Raw genomic sequence first — 20,562 nt, forward strand, 5'->3', positions numbered from 1 at the left:
AGTAAGCCTGTTGTGACTGATGGCTTTCCTAGGTCTTTGAAAATCATATGATGGGTTGGAAATGGGGAGAATAATGAAAAATAATTACTATACTCCTGATAACACAGATTACATTATAAGATGATGTAAGAGGCTGGGCACAGTGGCTCATGCCTGTGTAATCCCAGCACTTTGGGGGGCCGAGGCGGGTGGATCATGAGGTCAGAAGTTCAAGATCAGCCCAACCAAGATGGCGAAATCCTGTCTCTACTAAAAATGCAAAAATTAGCTGGGTGCAGTGGCAGGTGCCTGTAATCCCAGCTACTCAGGAGGCTGAGGCAGAAGAATTGCTTGAACCCGGGTGGCAGAGGTTGCAGTGAGCCAAGATTTTGCTACTACACCCCAGCCTGTGTAATAGAGTGAGACTCCATCACACACACACACAAAAAAAGACGACGTAAGAGGGGCTGAGTGCAGTGGCTCACGCCTATAATTCCAGCACTTTGAGAGGCCAAGGTGGAAAGATCACCTGAGGCCAGAAGTTCAAGACCAGCCTAGGCAACACAGCCTAACCCTGTCTCTATGAAAAATTAGCTGGGCACAGTGGCAGGATCCCTGGGCATTGTAGTTTGAGGCTTCAGTGAGCCATGATTGTGCCACTGTACTCTTACCTGGGTGACAGAGCAAGACCCTGTCTTAAAGAAAGAAAGAAAAAAAGATGATATAATGGGAAGAGAATATGAGTCTGAGTTCAGGCACTTGGGACTTGGGTCCTGGTTCCAGGCTTCCCTTTCACTACCTAGGTGACTATAGTAAGTGACCTGACCTCAGGGCCTGGTCCTTCTCATCTGTAAAAACAGAGTGGGCCTAGGTGGCCTCTGAGTCTCTTTCTAATCCCAAAATTCTAATTTCTCTCCTCTTAATGACAGATTAAAACAAAGGTCCCGATCTTTTGCATTTACTTTGAAGAATAAAAGTTCTGTGAAGAATTCCCACTCCTTCCTAATCAAAAGAGTGTTCAAAAAGAGCTTGGAAGGTGACAACTTCCTTATGGAGGGATTCCAACATTGGAAAGTAACCAGACCTCATGTCAGCCAAAAAGATTTGATCTATTAAAAAAATGGCATAGCTTAGACAAACTGCAAAATAGCTTGTGACTATGGAAAAAGAATAAGGTTTAAAGAAAAAGAACACTGTATTAAAGAAAATGTGTATATTTACTTCTTTTCAATCTCAGTTCTAGACTAAGAATTCAAACACATTTTAAAAATATGATATATCAGAATCCTTAATTCTGCAGAAACATAAATTATATACTTTAAAGGCAAAAAGAGATATTCCTACATGTCTCTTCTTAAATCAATTAGAAAGTTATATTGGTGCATTGGACAGTGTTGATGAATTCAGTATTCCATGAATTGAAACTGAAATCACACAAACCCTTGGGTCCTTCATCCTTTGGGGGGTGAAGGTTCCTAACTGGATCCCGGATACTGCAATCTGTCCCTGCCCAGGTGAAATCACAAATGCAGGTGGCTTCATTACTACACACCTGTGAAGAAAAAAGAACAGATATGGCATTTTCACTGTATTTTGTAGAATAATGGCGATACATGTAAAAGAGACATGGGGGCAGGGAGAAGGCTTTAAAAGCCATTTGGAATTTCTTTTTAAGTTTCCTATGGTTTTGATCACTAGGCATGAAGTAATAATGCATAGATCAAATGTGTAATATTTGGTCCATTAATTAAAGAAAAAAGATTAAAAGGAAGAAAATTTTAAATTTATTTATATTATTTATTATTTTTAAATTAAATTGAATTATTCATGTTATTCTTAAATTGAATCATGATATTACTTAAGTACACAAATGACTGATAAGATACTTTTTTCTACTTTTTTCAGAAGTAGCTGTTTTTAGGAACATACTTTAAAAACATACACACTTAATTCAATAAATTAATAGATAGTGGGCTCACTTAATTCAACAAATTAATAGATAGTGGGCTCACTTAATTCAATAAATTAATAGATAGTGGGCTCAAAAGCACTGCCAGAGATAAAAGGCCAGGAGACATAAATCACCAATACCTTGTATGACCTCACCATCACCATGTCCAACACCAAACTTACTTAGTGGCACTTTCCCTGCCCAACAAGCATTACCCTCACCCCATCCCCACACCCCCAGTCCCTGGTATCCCTCTTTTCTCAGTCAGCCAGGCTGAGGACCCACCAGAATGCTGGAATGAAACTGTAATCTAGATGGAATAAATAATAATCAGTAAACTAGAGACAGAAGTTTTAAACACTTATCTTCCTGAGAAATACATTCAGGGGCAGATTACTAGAAATGATAAAAATCAAACAAGGAAGCTTTTTAATCTGAAATGTTCTAATACGATCATTGCACTGACAAGGCTGAATTTGGCTTAAAAAAAAAAAGATAAAAAAGTGGGAGAGGCAGTAGGGCATTTTTACACATTAAGTTTTATGTTTTCAGAGTAATAACTGAAATAACCAAAAGACCTGCCCAGTAATTTTATTTTAATGTAATAATTACTGAGCATTTACTATATGCCAGTTTATCTATGCCATATGCTTTAAGCAAGGCATGTCACTTAATCCTCACACCAGTGACTTCCCAAAGCCACTGGACAGCAACAGGTAGAGCCAGGATTCAAACCCAGGATTATTTCTAGCCCCCAAATCCATTCTCTTAATCATTAATTGATACTGTCTCCCCTGTCTCCCCATGAGCTATGATTCAACCAAACTCAAAACTCTAGATACTCGTTAGGCACAAGCTTCTTGGGCTTTCCCACCTTGTTCTACTCCATATCACCTGCCTATCTATCTATTTTGGATCATTTTTACCTTTATCCCAGCATCTCCCTTTTATACTGTTGCTCACAGTTTCTTCTCTTTTTCCATCTCTGAAGTCTGTATACATTTTGAAATACCTTATTTTAGCTAAGCCTAATTTAAATAAGTATTAAAATTTATTTTTGGATAGACATGAAGATTAGGTTTACCAGTAAGAGCAACTCGCCGAAACACTTAGTTCACAGAATTACAGATGCGTGCAGGTATGAATATGGACACCATCTTCTCTTTGGCTGACAATGGTCCAAGCATAACTGTACAACTTTATCCATGTGAAATACATCAATGACCCAGTCTCTAGGGTGATTTTGTATACATAGATACTCAGTATGTATACTGAGTAGCTAAAAGTGAATTGCTGAGATGGTTTAAGTTTTTTTGAATTGTACAAAACAGTCACCAGGGGTCTACAGTTCCTTTATGAGCCTTATCAATTTTCTTCTAACTCTAGGTGATGTGCTGGTTAATTTTATGTGTTCCCTTTATTTTCTGCCTCACTGCATAAGCTAGGACATTTTATCTCACCTTATCCAGCCTTAGGACTGGGATTTATACCATCAGCTCTGTTGGTTCTCAAGCCTTTGGACTCAGACTGAATTATACCACCGGCTTTCCTGGCTCTCCATCTTACAGACGGCAGATTGTTGGGCTTATCCTCCATAATCACATGGGTCAATTCCTCATAATGTCTCCTTTTGTGCATATATATGTGTGTGTATTCTATGGAGAACCTTGACTAATACACAGATGTCAAGGTTTTATTTATTTATTTTTTTAATTGAGACAGAGTCTTATTCTGTTGCCCAGGCTAGAGTGCAATGGCATGATCTCAGCTCACTGCAACCTCCATCTCCTGGGCTCAAGTGATTCTCCTGCCTCAGCCTCCTAAATAGCTAGGATTACAGGTGCATGCTGCAACACCTGGCAAATTTTTGTATTTTTAGTAGAGCTGAGGCTTTGCCATGTTGGACAAGCTGGTCTTGAACTCCTGACCTCAAGTGATCAACCCACCTTGGCCTCCCAAAGTGCTGGGATTACAGGTGTGAGCCACCGTGCCCAGCCTCACAGATGTCAAGTCACATATGGAGAATGCAGTGAATAAAAATAGCCAATGACAAAAAAAACAACAACAAAAAGAAGCCATATTAACACATGGTTTATTCACAGAAGATAAGAGTACTAAGGAAATAATCATAATCAGTGCTTAGCTATTAACAGCCACAATAGGAAAATGGCTGGAATGGAAGTCTAACCACTGTGACCACGCCAGACCATGAAGGTTCGAGCTGGCACATTGATATCTACTTACCCCATGGCCCGAACAGACTTTACCCTTGGAATCGAGTGGACAGCTACTCATATTTAGGGCTTGAATTTGTAGGCACTTCCGATCTAAACACATCATAGACGGGCCACATGGTGTTCCATCTTCTACATAACCCACATCTGTATCATCATCTAAAACTACATGAGCACCACTAAAACGAGAAAGATATCCATATAAACATTCACACCACACTTAGAAATAGAACATCAATATGAATGAGGCTTGCTCTTCATGAGACTAAAGAGGCTGTCAGTGGATGTGGATTTCTCCTAGCATTATCTCACTCTGCTTCCTCTTCTCCTTTCCCTACCTTTCCTTAATAAAAGAGCATGAAAAAGAAACTCTCTTTCATTATCATTGTTACAGTACAATGTCATTTGCATAAAGTGTATTCTAAATCTTCACTTGTTTTCAAGACCCAACATTAAGACTGGAGGAGAAGTATCCATATGAGAACAAAAGAAGCAAACATATCAGCTCTCCAAGGCTTTCAGATGTGGCATGGTAGAAAAAAGCAGATGATGAACAAAAACAGCAAATAAAAATATTTTGAAAAGTATTATTCTTACTTCAGAAGATCTAATTATCCATAACTGAAAAAAAATAAACTTGTTCATTTCTATTGATATTTACAGACGTGCCTAGCTTAATCATGGGACGACATTCTAAGAAATGTGTCATTAGTCAATTTTGTCTTTGTGCAAATGTCACAGAATGAGCTTACACAAACCTGGATGGTATAGCCTCCTATACACCTACACAGTTATATGGTCTAGTATGGCTCCTGGGCTACACAGCATGTTACTGTACTGGGCAATTATAACACAATGGTAACTATTTGCCTATCTAAACATATCTGAACATAGAAAAGGAGTAGTATGACTTTTCTATGTTTAGATATGTTTAGATAGACAAGTACTTACTGTTGTGTAAAAACTTTCAGTCAATGACAGACCACATATATGACAGTGGTTTCATAAGATTATTTCATGTGTTTCAGTGCTTACTTCTAAAATTTCAAAATTAGGAATAATTTGAAATTGAATGATAATGCTGTAGTCACTAATAGAATTAATTTGCTGACTATTTTGCAAATATGCTAGTTTAGTATACAATATAATTTAACAAGGCTATTTTACCTAAAGGCACGAAAACACACATTCAAATAAAGCTTGTATACATCAAAGTAACTAGCTTTAGAGACTACAAATTTATTCCAGGAGGGATCTTACTAAGACCCTGTTAGAATTGCCTTCAGAACCATTTAAAAGCCAGAAAAAAAGTAACCATTTGACAGTATTATCCAATTTAGTAGTACCAATCAATGTACTAAAATTACTTTTGGATAATCCCAAATCTTATATTATCTCACTTAAGGTGACAATATGGTGCTCTAAGGGTACTAAAAGTAAAAGTTTGCAGACATTGAAGGCAATTCTGCAGGGGGAAGGCCAAAAGTGTTTCAAGCAACAATACCACTGAGTAAGAGAACAGTATCTCGGAATTATGACGACTTTGAAGGGAACAGTACCTATTTGGAATATAATATGATTCCCTGGCTAAACAAAAATAAGCCTTATATTCACAGACAACTAGATATCAATGTTTGCTTATATCTATACATATTTTAATAAATATTTTCTTTATGTGATTAGGTATTTGTTAAGCCATCTTCCAAACCATATACTACATAAAGCATAGTTTAAATTCTTTTTTTTCAGTCATAAAAACACACACACACAGTGTTCAAATAGTGGCATACTCTAATGTTTAAAACTTTAATAATGGGTTAGAATGAACACCATAATTCTACTCTTAAAATTATGATGACAAACAAGGTCAAATTACTACTAACTAGCCTAATTTTGAGCAAATGCAAGCTGCAAGTCAATATACAACTTTGTTGCTTTTTTTTTTTAAGTGACTGTCGACACAAAAGGTGACAATAAAATCTAAATCAACTTTCCTCTTGTAAAAACTAAAAAAATCTTTGGTTTTTGATTTTTGTGAAATTTGTAATTCTCATGGCTTATTAGGTCTTCCAACATTTAATATGTTACCTGCAGTCAATCACCCGGCCTTGATGGTAGAAGGAAGTTGGGATGATCTCACCCTGAAGTTGACCAATACGTGGAGCTCGAGTGAGATTGGTACACAGTAAGAATCCACAGAACACATCACTGAACATGTGTAAAAAACAAACAAACAGACCAGACATGAAGAATCAAGCTAAAAAAATCAAAATGATTCAGTCCACATTTATTCATATTTTAAAATATCCTCTTTCTTCCTAAACAAAAACAGTTGATCATTTATCAGTGGTAGGTGATAACCCCCTCCCTCTTTGCTAAGAGGATTACAGTTTTGTTTGGAACAGCTAAGTGCCCAGCCCTGAAAGATGGACCAGTCATCTGGTGTCTAAGCTATTCTTGGTACTTCCATTCTTGACACCCACTTTCCTATCCATTCCCCTTCTCGTCTTCCTAAAGTTAAAAGTGGCCCCTGGGCTGTGAAGATGTGAGGAAAAGCCAGCTCAGGGGTGGCTGGGAGGATTCTGTTTTCTGGATAAAGGGTTAGAGACTGACAGGGAGAAAATCTTTTGCTCCTATTCCTACTTCCCACCTTTGAATATGTAGCTTTTGCATCCACTTCACAATCATGAGTTCACAAGGCATAAGGACAAAAAGTCAATATGCCAAGAGTTGCAGAATAGAGGGGCAGAAATTATCTGGGTCTTTGACGACCTTGTTAAACTATCATGCACCATGAGGACCTCTACCTCCAGTCTATCTGTTAAGTAAACAATGACTCCTAAAAAATGGGCAAAGAATTGAAGTGACACATCCCAAAAAAAGGAAATCTACTTCCAATAAATGTATGAAAATGTGCTAAATTACACTTGTAATCTGGGGAAATGCAAATTAAAACCATGATAATATAGTAGGTCACACCCATCAGAACAGATAAAAGTAAAATGTCTGATAATACCAAGTTTTGGTGAAAGATGGTACAACAAGATTCTCATATACATAAGACTGATGGTAGAATTTACTAGTTCAACCATTTGAGAAAACAGTTTGACATCATTCGGTAACACTGATAACATCCCCTATGACTTAGCAATTTTTCTACTTATGTACAGGCCTTACAGAAACAGGTACAAATGTATACTAGATTACATATATAAGAATATTCACAGCAGCACAGATCCTAACAACCAAAAAATAAAAACAATCTAATGTTCATCAACATAGATTGGAGAACTATAGTATATTCATTCATATATGCATTTATAAAAGTAAAACAAACAATAAAAATGAACAACAGATAGTTATACACATCACAGAAAACTCTTAAAATGCTGGATGTGAGAAGCAAAATACAAAATAATACATGAAGCATTAGAGATGAACACTTAGGCAGTAAAACTCTAAAGAAAAGCAAGAAAGTGACTGCCACAAATGTCAGAATGAAGGTATCTGCACTATTTCTGGGATGCTGCAATGTTCTATTTCTTGACCCATGTAGGAGTGACATGGGAGTTCACTTCATAATTATTTGGTAAAAGGTATATTTATGTGTTACTTATTTTTATGTTTATATAGTTCACCATTTTCTAAAACTAAAGATGAGATCTCACTATGTTGTCCAGACTGGTCTTGAACTTCTGTACTCAAGCGATCCACTCGCCTCAGCCTCCCTAAGTGCTGGGATTACAGACATGAACTGCCACATCTGCCTTATTTCACAATTTTTTCAAGTTTCAAAACACATTAATTTCCCTTATAAGACTTATTGGGGATTGGGTATTCTATTATCAGATCTCCAAAAGCTATGCTTTACAATAATCTAATCCAATGCCTCTCAAACTTTTTGAAGTCATGAGACACAGAGAGATAATCAGGTGTCTCTAGGACATGGAGTGTAAGAATAAAGCTAATCAAATTCAAGGTGTCCAATCCCATGGATTTTGACTACATCAGGCTCCCCTTGCGCCTATTCTGTGACACCTCAAGGACTAAGGATCAACACCTTGGAATATCTGTGCTTCACTCATGAGAGACATCAGATGGGAAGCTCTGTTTTCCATTATTTTGGTTTAATTTTTTTAAAATTATAGTCAAAGATTTGTTGCCTACTATGGCCTCATCCATTATCAAAGACTACATGGAATTGCAAAGTTTCATAAAATATAGCACCCAGAGATCACTAACTGAGAATAAAGCTTCCCTTAAATTCTTGCTCTGCTTCAAAGTTAGGAGAATTTTCATTGCTTTAGAAGGAAAAGTAAAGTGGTTTGGACTATTAATAATTCCATCAATCTACAGTAACTGAATTAACCTTAATAACCTAATTAATGAGAATTCTAACTTTCTTTAGCTAATCAAAGGGAAATATCAGGCTGGGCATGGTGGCTCATGCCTGTAATCCCAGCATTTTGGGAGGCTGAGGAGGGCGGATCACTTCACGTCAGGAGTTTGAGACCAGCCTGGTCAACATGGTGAAACCCATCTCTATTAAAAATACAAAAATTAGCCGGGCATGGTGGCAGGCACCTGTAATCCCAGCTATTCAGGAGGCCAAGGCAAGAGAATCATTTGAACCCAGGGGGTGGAGGTTGCAGTAAACTGAGATTATCCCACTGCACTCCAGCCGGGACAATAGAGCGAGACTCAGTCTCAAAAAGAAAAAAAAAAAGAAAAGAAAGAAAGAAAAAGAAAAAAAGAAGTATCAATGTACTCTGAAAGCATCTCATTTCCTGAGTAAAGATGCCTCTAATATGTACTAACTAGATGCTTTTTAGAAGGGAAAAAAAAATCTCTGATGTGGACATTAGATGTCTGATGAAATCAAATGTTACTACACTTGTGAAATGATAGATAAAAAATACAGTAAGATTTCATGTTGGTCGCAAAAATATCCATGGTCTATACAGTTTGTCTTTTAAACTACATGTATACTAATACATTCATAGGCCATATATTCTAGTAAAAGTAGAAAATGAAAAACTAGTATTAATTTGTAATGCTTTGGCAAAGTATCTCATAAGAACAAAAACAAAGTAAAATGCAGCACATGAGAAATCTTCTGAATTCTGTGGAAATGGCATGAGTCTGTAGCATAGTAACAGTTTACAGCTATTTGCCTCTAGATATAATAATATCTATTAAAAATAAATACTTCGAATTTTTGAATAGATGAACACTTAGGAAAAAAATCAGTAGCGTTTATTTTGTGCTCATTTTGCACTTGTGTAAGGGCTTCCAAGTCCAATGATTATGCCTTCAGGGCCCACCACTCACTGTTTGCTGCACTGAATCCACCGGTCTCCATCCTTCCCACAGTTTCCCTTCTCAGTGCCTTCTGTATTCAGCTTTTCATAGCAGAACTTGTCAGACCCTGCAGCCTCTTTTGGAGACAGGCAAGAGAAGAAAATTAATCTTCATTTTCTTTGTTATCCATAACCAACAGTGTGGCAGTAAGTGTTTAACACTTCGTTCTCCAGAAAAAGGAAAAAGAACACCCGGATTTGTAGCATTTGCAAGTTTGCATGGTGTAAATTCTCCATGGCTGATCTCACATTATCAATGTGGTGTCCACTGGCTTGTAAAAATTTTAAAAATTTAACAATTGGTTCTTGCAAGCTAATACAAAAAAGCTCCAATATAGCACTGTTTTTAGCCTGAGAAACAGATTTCTCTCCAATCCTTGTTGGTGAGTTTGAAGATAGAAGACAAGAATGATTATCAGCAGTAATTAGTGCAGCAATACACAGGAAACTAACATTCTTAATCTTGTTTTATATTAATATTAGGAAATTAATTATAAAGTCGTAGCCCATTGAGATTTTATATTGGCACCTGAGTTTTGATAGTTAAACCTTTCAAAATACAAATATGTCTCTATTATCTTTTCTCTGTCAAAACTAAAGTGCTGAATGTAAATCTTTCAAATAAATGATATTTGCCAAATTCTAAAATCACTCGTGCCGGAGCCGTTCTTTTGTGTGCTTTTTTTTCCTTTGGGGTGAACCCAGCCTCGGCCAGCAAGGCAGACTCATTTCTCATTCTTCCCATCTGGTCCCCATGAACTGATACTCATTGAAGAGGCAATGTAAATGTCAGGAAGAGAATATGTGCATGAACTTTTAGGAAATATAATAAGAACCATGGCCACCATGTACCTGCCTGCATCTCAGAAAGTATCTGCATCTCTTCACTTTGAAGTGAGACGGTAAATGACAAAATTTAAAAAATAAATCTGGTATTTTCCCAGGTAAAAACCAGAAAGCTAACTTGTGTGTGTTAATGGGAAAAAATGGGGGTCAAATGTTAAATCCAAGGTACAAGATAAATCACACAAGTGGCTGGATAATCACACTGAACTCAATCCAATCTTTGCAAGTGAACGCAACATTCTTCTCTGAGAACCACAGCCACTAAATGGTACTGCTACAGTTCTGACAAGTACCCAACTTAAGCAGTTGTTTTCTATAGTTTTTGTGACTAAGATTCACAGTTCTCTCTATTCTCAAGCTTTTTAGGTTCTTTTTTTTAAACATCACTCCAAGCTGTGCATCTCTCTCAGCAAGACTGGCAGAGAAGAACACTATTAAGAGAAAATGGTATGTGTAGCCACCAAGCAAGGAGATGCGACCTACTTGTTCCCCAGATGTACTGACACTGGTTGTCTCTGGTCTTGCACTCGCCATTGTAGCAGCGGCCCTGGGAACGTGAGCACACATGTGAGGTACACAGAGTCAGTTCGTTTTCCTCCAAATTTTAACTACAATGTCTCCCTCTAGTTGACTTGGACAAGGTTTTTTCATTCCATACCCTAATATTTTTATAGTGACCAATAAGAGTCACACACATCTCAAGACTAACAGTTAAAAATTTAGAATTCAGAACAGAACTCATTGTGCAGCTCTCTAAATCTAAACTAAATCGAAATTTGAAATTTTACAGTAAACTAAAATTGGTACATTTCTGTGAGAGACAGCAAAAAAGATTTTTAGCTTCTTTTGTGTATGGATGGTTAGAAAACATCAAATCTGCATTTGACATCATGATACTCACCTGTAGGTTATAATATGGCTTCTGGGAAAAAAAAAAAACTCACGACAGATTGTCATATTTTCTTTCCCACAACAGGTAGGCTGAAATTACTGAAAGATGGTCATAACTCAATAAATGAGACTTCCAGTTCTTCAGCTATTACATTCTTTTTTTCCCCTTAATCTGGACAATTTGTCACCAGAGGTAAATATATTTAATATTTGGCATACATGAAGCAACTCTAAATGAGAATCCCACCATAATTATTTACTTGAGTAAAATTCCCTTTGAAGTTATATTAATATTTATCAAAAAAGGAAAAAAAATCTTTCCAACTAACCCTTTTTAAATTACACTTAAAATTTATAGCCCAGCATACCTGATTTTGATTGCATGCATATCCATCTTGCTTATGAAGATTTGGTGGGCACTGCAAAATATTACCTTTTTAGTTAATATTCAGCATGCTAGGTACCTTCAGATAATGTGCATACTATATAAAAATGCAAGCATGGTGGATACATATAACTAGAAGCATTGAGAAAAACACATGCAAATCTTTATTAATTCAAATTATTTATCCTATTATTGGTAAAATAAGTAAATAAGGGCCACATAATGCCTGTGTTTTACATGTTTCCTCTGTTTATGGTGAGGTGGACCAGAATAACAAGTCATATTCACTTGCCTACAGAGTTAAAGGTAGAAGAGATTAAAATGAACAATGAAGGAAATGAATCAGCTTGGTACACAGGAGGGGACACATTCAAGAAACTAATTTACAAGAACTTGCTCAGCTCTGTGAAAATGTCAAATCTGCATTTGACATCATGACATTTTACCTATAGGCTACTTTAGTGAAACAGAGACATACTCTGCCTTTCCACGCAAAATAAGTGCTATACCTCCATTATAAATAGTTCTGACCTCTTCAAACCACAGACATGTTAGAACAGTCTGTGATGCGATGGCTACTTCTTTTTATAGGTCTATTTATCAAATAATTAAAAAAAAATACTTCATTTCCCCCCAAAATTACTCTCTGTACCTTTTATTTACCACATTTAAGAGAATATAAAAAGGTCAAGTCAAAGGCTCTGCTACAGTGTTTAAAACAAATACAAAAAGAAAAAATATGCAAGCATGGCAAACCAATAAGAAACAGCAATGTGCACCAAGGTCCTCCCTCAGCCTTCACCTTGTCAGTAAACGATGCTCCATCCTTCCAATTGCTCAAGCCAAAGACCATAGTCATCCTCGATTCCTCTCCTCTCTCACTCTCCCTCCATCTAGTCTGCCAATAAATCCTGCTAGTTCTATCTTCAAAATATAATTCCAATCTGACCACTTTTCTCCATCCCTACTGCTCACACTCTGTCCAAGCCACCACTGCCTCTCACCTGGATTACTGTAAAAGCCTCCCACCCGAGTCCCTTGCTTCCACCCTAGTCACCTTAGAGTTTACATTGCTATCAGAGTGATCTCTTTAAAAAGGTAAATATCAAATCACATGTATCTTCCGTTTCCCAACTTACTCAATGACCTTCCAAGCTCAACATGTTCTGCTCCTACACTCTCTCACCCCGTCATCTCTGTGACATCATTTTCTGCTCACCCATGGCTGATGTGACTCCACGTAGACACACCAGGCATGCTGCCACCCACAACCTTTGCCTTTGCTCTCCCGTTGTTGCTCCGGATTTCTGCATGGCTCATTCTCTCACCTAGAGCTTTGCTCAAATATCGTCATCCCAAAGAGGTCTTCTCTACCCATTCTTCAAAGCTGCAACTCCCCCCATGCTGGCACTCTCTGCAGTTGTGCAAATTCAGGATAAGGGCTTTAAGGTTTTGTTTGTTTGTTTGTTTATTAGAGAAGTCTACAAGTTTTTCTTTTTCTTTTTTTTCTTCTCTAAAGCACTTAGCACCAACTGACAATTCATATGTTTTACTACTTGTTTGCTCATTGTTACCCTCATCATAATGTGAGCTCCAGGAAGACAGGACTCTATGTTTTGTTACCTGCTGCTGCCCCAGTACCTACAACAACACCAGCCATGTGGCAGATGTGCAAAGACTGTGAGCTGACAGAGAAAATAAATGAATTTCCCAATAACCAGATACAACTATATTACCCTATGCTGCACATATTGAGCCGTTTATATCAAGTTCACCGTAGAAAGATAACAGAACTAATGTAGCATTCCTAAGAGGCAGTAATTTCCTAACCAACATTCCAAGGCAAATGCTGTGGTTCTACACCTTTCTAAAGAATAACTGACCCATACAAGTTTCATTTGCCCAAGCTTTTTATTCAACCTAATGAGTATTCAAGGGATCAGCACTAAAAAAGCAGAAATATATAACTACACAACCACACAAAAGCTGGAATCCCTGTGGTTTCTTTCATCCTTCCAGAGCCACTCAAAATGCAATCATTGTCTCATTAATCAACTATCATTAATTATTCACTCACTTTAAAACTAATACAACCAGTGATGGGGATCATGTTGGACGAGAGGCAGAACTAGATTGCAGCTCTGGACAGAGCAAGGTGTGGAGGCCTGCACTACGAATTTTAGCTCCAGACTGACTGCAAGAACAAACCAGCGATCTCAACAGGACCAACAGACCCTCTGAAGGAGGCAGACGGCTCCTGCAGGACCCAGGAGACACACAAATACTGTGAGTACCCCAATTGCAAAAGGGGGAAAAGGAGACCTTCCTCTACTGAACACATACCCACACTGAAGAAGCTGAAGGTCTTTTTTGTAGGAGAGGTTACTGACTTTACCTGGAGCTGGGTCAAGTTAGAGAGTTGAGCAAAATATAGGGGTGGAGGAAGCAGCAGAAAGGCCCTGGGAGCTTGCTGGGTCCCCTAGCCGCTCATTCCTGCCTGGTACCACAGGGATCCATTGGGAGGATGGCCATAGGAGCAGGGGGTAAAACACCACAGGAAGAAGGAAGTCTCTAGCTGAACTTTCTAACAATTTGAACTGGGCAAGAAGCCTCCTGGCCATAACTCAGGGGAGGGCGTGAATTGGGTGTGTAGACTTCACAGGTGGGGAAAGAACTAAAGCCCTTTTCTCTCCAAGCTGGGACCATCAGGTGGGGCAGGGTTAGGTGTGTCTGAGCTCAGACTCTCCTTGAGCAGGTCTTGCTGTGGCTGCTTGTAGCGGATGGAGGTAAAAATTTCCAGGTCCCTGGAGTTCTGCACCTAGGAAGATTATAGCTGCCTCTGCTGAGTCATGCCGTTGTCAGGAAAGTGGAAGAAAGCTAGTAGTCACAGGCCTTACTCAGCTCCCATGCAAACTGAAGGGCTGATTACAGTGGAAGACAAAGGGTATATAATCTTGGGAGTTCTAGGGCCCAGTGCCTGCCTATAGCTATAGTAGTGTGGGTCCCTCTCCACACTACTATAGCTGATGCGTTCTGGAAAGCATCACTTCATGGCAGGAGGCCAACCAGCACAAAAATAGATAATTGGACCACCAAAGCTAGGGACCTTCATGGAGTCCATTGCACCCTCCATCACCTTCACCAGAACAGGTGCTGGTATCCATAGAGAGACTCATAGATGCTTCACATCACAGACAGCCCCCAGTACCAACCCAGAGCTGTGTAGACTTGCTGGGTGGCTAGACCCAGAAGAGAGGCAACAATCACTGTGGTTCGGTTCACAGGAAGCCATATCCATAGGAAAAGGGGGAGACTACTACATCAAGGGAACACCCCATGGGACAAAAAAATCTGAACAACAGCTGTCAGACCTAGACCTTCCCTCTGACAGAGCCTACCCAAATGAGAAGGAACCAGAAAACCAACTCTGGTCATATGACAAACAAGGCTCTTCAATAACCCCTCCCCGCCAAAATCACACTAGTTCACCAGCAAGGGATCCAAACCAAGAAGAAACCCCTGATTTACCAGAAAAAAGGATTCAGAGGTTAGTTATTAAACTAATCAGGGAGAGACTAGAGACGGGCAAAGCCCAAAGCAAGGAAATCCAAAAAATGATTTAAGAAGTGAAGGGAGAAATATTAATAGAAAATAGATAGCTTAAAGAAAAAAAAAATTTAAAAATTCAGAAAACTTTGGACACATTTTTAGAAATGTGAAATGCTCTGGAAAGTCTCAGCAACAGAATTGAACAAGTAGAAGAAAGAAATTGAGAGTTCAAAGTCTTCAAATTAACCCAATTCAACAAAAACAAAAAAGACTAAGAAAGTATGAACAAAACCTCCAAGAAGACTGGGATCATGTTAAACAACCAACCCTAAGAATAATCGGTGTATATGAGGAAGAAGATAATTCTAAGAGCTTGGAAAACATACTTGAATGAATAATTGAGGAAAACTTCCCGACCTTGGGAGTGACCTAGCCATGCAAATGTAAAAAACACAAAGAACACCTGGAAAATTCATCACAAAAAGATCATCACCCAGGCACATTGTCATCAGGTTATCCAAACTTAAGACAAAGGGAACAATTTTTTAAAGCTGTGAGACAGAAGTACCAGGTAACCTATAAAGGAAAACCTATCAGATTAACAGCAGATTTCTCAGCAGAAACTCTATAAGCTAGAAGGGATTGGGGACCTACCTTCAGCTTCCCAATTATCAGCCAAGAATTTTGTATCCAGTGAAACTAAACATCATATATGAAGGAAAGATACAATCGTTTTCAGACAAACAAATAATGAGAGAATTCACCACTACCAAATCACCACTACAAGAACTGCTAAAAGGATCTCTAAATCTTGAAACACATCAAAACAGAACCTCTTTAAAGCATAAATCACACAGGACCTACAAAACAAAAATACAAGTTAGAAAGCAAAAACAAAAAACAAAAATCCAGTACACAGGCAACAAAAAGCAAAATGAAGGCAATGGTACCTCACATTTCCATACTAACACTAAATGTAATGGCCTAAATGCTTCACTTAAGATACAAAAGCACAGAATGGATAAGAATTCACCAACCGTCTGTTGCCTTCAGGTGACTCATTTGACACCTAAGAACTCACATAAACTTAAAGGGTGGAAAGGGCATTTAATGCAAATGGACACCAAAAGCAAGCAGGAGTAGCTATTCTTATACTAGCCAAAACAAACTTTAAAGCAACAGCAGTTAAAAGAGACAAAGGGGAACAGTATATAGTGGTAAAAGGCCTTGTCCAACAGGAAAATATCACAAACCTAAACATATATGCACCTAACACTGGAGCTCCCAAATTTATAAAACAATTACTAATAGACCTAAGAAATGACATAGACAGAAACACAACAATAGTGGGGGACTTCAATACTCCACTAGTGACAGCATTAGACAGGACACCAAGACAGAAAGTCAACAAAGAAACAATGGATTTAAACTATACCTTGGGACAAATGGACTTAACAGATACATACAGAACATTTCATGCAACAACTGTAGATTACGCATTCTATTTAACAGTGCATGGACCTTTCTCCAAGATAGATCATATGATAGACCATAAAATGAGCCTCAATATATTTAAGAAAATTGAAATTATATCAAGTACTCTCTCAGATCACAGTGGAATAAAACTGGAAATCGACCCTAAAAAGAATCTTCAAAACCATGCAAATACATGTAAATTAAATAACCTGCTCCTGAATGAGCATTGGGTCAAAAACAAAATCAAGATGGAAATTAAAACATTCTTCAAACTGAATGACTATGATGACACAACCTATCAAAACCTCTGGGATACAACAAAGGTGGCGTTAACAGGAAAGTTCATAGCCCTAAACGCCTATATCAAAAAGTCTGAAAGAGCACAAACAGACAGTCTAAGGTTACACTTCAAGGAACTAGAGAAACAAGAACACACCAAACCTAAGCCCAGCGGAAGAAAGAAAATAGCCAAGATCAGAGCAGAACTAAATGAAATTGAAGCAACAACAACAACAAAAATACAAAAAATAAATGAAACAAAAAGCTGGTTCTTTGAAAAGATAAAGTTGATAAACCATTAGCAAGATTAACCATGAAAGGAAGACAGAAAATCCAAATAACCTCACTAAGAAATGAAACAGAAGATATTACAACTGACACTGCTGAAATACAAAAGATCATTCAAGTCTACTATGAACACCTTTACACACATAAACTAGAAAACCTAAAAGAGATGGATAAATTCCTGGAAAAATACACCCAGCTTAAATCAGAAAATATTAGATACCATGAACAGACCAATAACAAGCAGTGAGATTGAAATGATAATTTAAAAATTGCCAACAAAAAAAGTCTAGGACCAGACAGATTCACAGCAGAATTCTACCACACATTAAAAGAAGAATGGGTACCAATCCTTTTGACCTATTCCACAAGATAGAGAAAGAAGGAACCCTCCCTAATTCATTCTATGAAGCCAGCATCACCCTAATACCAAAACCAGGAAAGGACATAACCAAACAATTAAACTACAGACAAATATACAGATACTAAAATCCGTGACAAAATAATAGCTAACTGAATCTAACAACATATCAAAAATATAACCCACCATGATCAAGTGGGTTTCACACCAGGGATGCAGGGATGGTTTAACATACACAAGTCAATAAATGCAACACATCACATAAACAGAATTAAAAATAAAAATCACTTGAACACCAGTAAGCTGGGAAAAAAATAATAAAATAAAAATCACATGACCATCTAAATAGGTGCAGAAAAAGCATTCAATGAAATCCAGCATCACTTTATGATGAAAACTCTCAGCAAAATCAGCATATGAGGGACATACCTCAATGTAGTAAAAGCCATCTATGACAAACCCACAGCCAACATAATACTGAATGGGGAAAAGTTGAAAGCATCCCTCTAAGAACTGGAACAAGACAAGAATGCCCACTCTCACCACTCCTCTTCAACATAGTACTAGAAGTCCTAGCCAGAGAAATAAGAAAGAAAAGAAAAGAGGAGAAAAGAAAAGAAAATAGAAAAGAAAAAAAGAAAGGAGGGAGGGAGGAAGGGAGGGAGGAAGAAAGAGCATCCAAGTTACTAAAAAGGAAGTCAGACTGTCACTGTTTGCTGGTGATATGATCGCTTACCTTGAAAACCCTAAGGACTCCTCTACAAAGCTCCTAGAACTGATAAAAGAATTCAAAGTTTCCAGATACAAGATTAATGTACACAAATCAATAGCTCTTCTATACATCAACAGTGATCAAGAAGAGAATCAAATCAAGAACTCAACCCCTTTTACAATAGCTGCAAAAAAAAAAAAACCCAAAACCAAAAACAAACTTAGGAATATACCTAACAAAGGAGTTGAAAAACCTCTACAAGGAAAACAGCAAAACACTGCTGAAAGAAACCACAGATGACACAAACAAATGGAAACACGTCCCATGCTCATGGATGGGTAGAATCAATATTGTGAAAATGACCATACTGCCAAAAGCAATCTACAAACTCAATGCAATCCCCATCAGAATACTGCCATCATTTCACAGAATTAGAAAATACAATTCTAAAATTAATATGGAACCAAAAAAGAGCCCACATAGCCAAAGCAAAACTAAGCAAAAAGAACAAATCTGGAGACATCGTGCTACCTGATTTCAAACTATACTATAAGGCCATAGTCACCAAAACAGTGTGGCACTGGTATAAAAATAGTCATATAGACTAATGGAACAAAACAGAGAACCAAGAAATAAACACCAATACTTAACAGCCAGCTGATCTCTGACAAAGCAAACAAAACATAAAGTGGGGAAAGTATACCCTTTTCAACAAATAGATACCCTTTTCAACAAATGGTAACATGTAGGAGAATGAAACTGAATCCTCATCTCTCACCTTATACAAAAACCAACTCAAGATGGATTAAGGACTTAAACCTAAGACTTGAAACTACAAAAATTCTAGAAGATAACATTGAAAAACCCTTCTAGACACTGGCTTAGGCAAAAATTTCATGACCAAGAATCCAAAAGCAAATACAACAAAAACACAGATAAATACCTGGGACCTAGTTAAACTAAAGAGATTTTGCATGGCAATAGTAACAGTCAGCAGAGTAAAGAGACACCCCAAAGAGTGGCAGAAAAATCTTCACAATCTATACATCTGACAAAGGAATAATACCCAGAATCTATAACAAACTCAAACAAATCAGTAAGAAAAAAAAAAACAATCCCATCAAAAAGTGGACTAAGGACATGAATAGACAATTCTCAAAAGAAGATATACAAATGGCCAACAAACATATCAAAAAATACTCAACATCACTAATGATCAGAGAAATACAAATCAAAACCACAATGTGATACCACCTTACTCCAGCAAAATGACCATAATAAAAAAATTTAAAAAACAGTAGATGTTGTGTGGATATGGTGAACAGGGAACACTTCTATACTGCTGGTGGGAATGTAAACTAGTATAGCCACTTTGGAAAACTGTGGAGATTCCTTAAAGAACTAAAAGTAGGCCAGGCATGGTGGCTCACGTCTGTAACCCCAACACTTTGGGAGGCCGAGGCAGGTGGATCACAAAGGGGGTGAGGAGTTCAAGACCAGCCTGGCCAACATGGTGAAACCCCGTCTCTACTAAAAATAAAAAACTTAGCTGGGCATGGTGGTGCATGCCTGTAATCCCAGCTACTAGGGAGGCCAAGGCAGGAGAATTGCTTGAACCAGGACCTAGGAAGTGGAGGTTGCAGTGAGCCAAGATCACACCACTGCACTCCAGCCTGGGCTACAGAGCAAGACCTCATCTCAAAAAAACAAACAACAAAAAAAAAAACCCTAAAAGTAGAACTACCATTTGATCCAGCAATCCCACTACTGGGTATCTACACAGAGGAAAAGACATCATTATTCAAAAAAGATAATTGTATACACATACACATGTTTATAGCAGCACAATTTTTTTTTTGTCTCTGTTGCCCAGGCTGGAGTGCAATGGCATGATCTCAGTTCACTGCAACCTCTGCCTCCCGGGTTCAAGCAATTTTCCTGCCTCAGCCTCCTGAGTAACTGGGATTAAGGGCATACACCAGCACACCTGGCTAATTTTTGTATTTTTAGTAGAGACGTGTTTCACCATGTTAGTGAGGCTGGTCTCAAACTCCTGACCTCGTGATCTGTCTGCCTTGGCCTCCCAAAGTGCTGGTATTACAGGTATGAGCCACCACAGCCAGCCTACGGCAGCACAATTCTCAACTCCAAAATCATGGAACTAACTAACCCAAATGCCCAAGAATCAATGAGTGGATAAAGAAAGAGTGTGTGTGTGTGTGTGTGTGTGTGTGTGTGTGTGTGTGTGTGTGTG

At 38.0% G+C, this 20,562-nt stretch overlaps 1 protein-coding gene across 11 annotated transcripts in view; it reads right to left on the reverse strand.

Annotated features, from left to right (window-relative positions):
• Nucleotides 1-20,562, reverse strand: part of ADAM23 (ADAM metallopeptidase domain 23) — a 197,685-nt gene that overhangs the window by 49,591 nt on the left and 127,532 nt on the right. For 10 of the 11 annotated variants that reach the window (XM_032278479.1, XM_032278481.1, XM_032278485.1 and 7 more), the window contains exons 19-24: nucleotides 11,630-11,680; nucleotides 10,854-10,917; nucleotides 9,496-9,601; nucleotides 6,253-6,372; nucleotides 4,175-4,343; nucleotides 1,420-1,531 (exon numbers count right to left, since the gene is read on the reverse strand). In XM_032278479.1, coding sequence (XP_032134370.1) covers nucleotides 1,420-1,531; nucleotides 4,175-4,343; nucleotides 6,253-6,372; nucleotides 9,496-9,601; nucleotides 10,854-10,917; nucleotides 11,630-11,680 — 622 coding nt within the window. Of the gene's footprint in view, nucleotides 1-1,419; nucleotides 1,532-4,174; nucleotides 4,344-6,252; nucleotides 6,373-9,495; nucleotides 9,602-10,853; nucleotides 10,918-11,629; nucleotides 11,681-20,562 lie in introns of those variants that run through there. The other variant, XM_032278490.1, reaches the window with a different exon arrangement.

The sequence above is a fragment of the Sapajus apella genome, unplaced genomic scaffold (genome assembly GCF_009761245.1).
Source record: "Sapajus apella isolate SASKATOON/1434 unplaced genomic scaffold, GSC_monkey_1.0 scaffold10, whole genome shotgun sequence".
In the NCBI taxonomy this organism is placed as follows: Eukaryota; Metazoa; Chordata; class Mammalia; order Primates; family Cebidae; genus Sapajus; species Sapajus apella.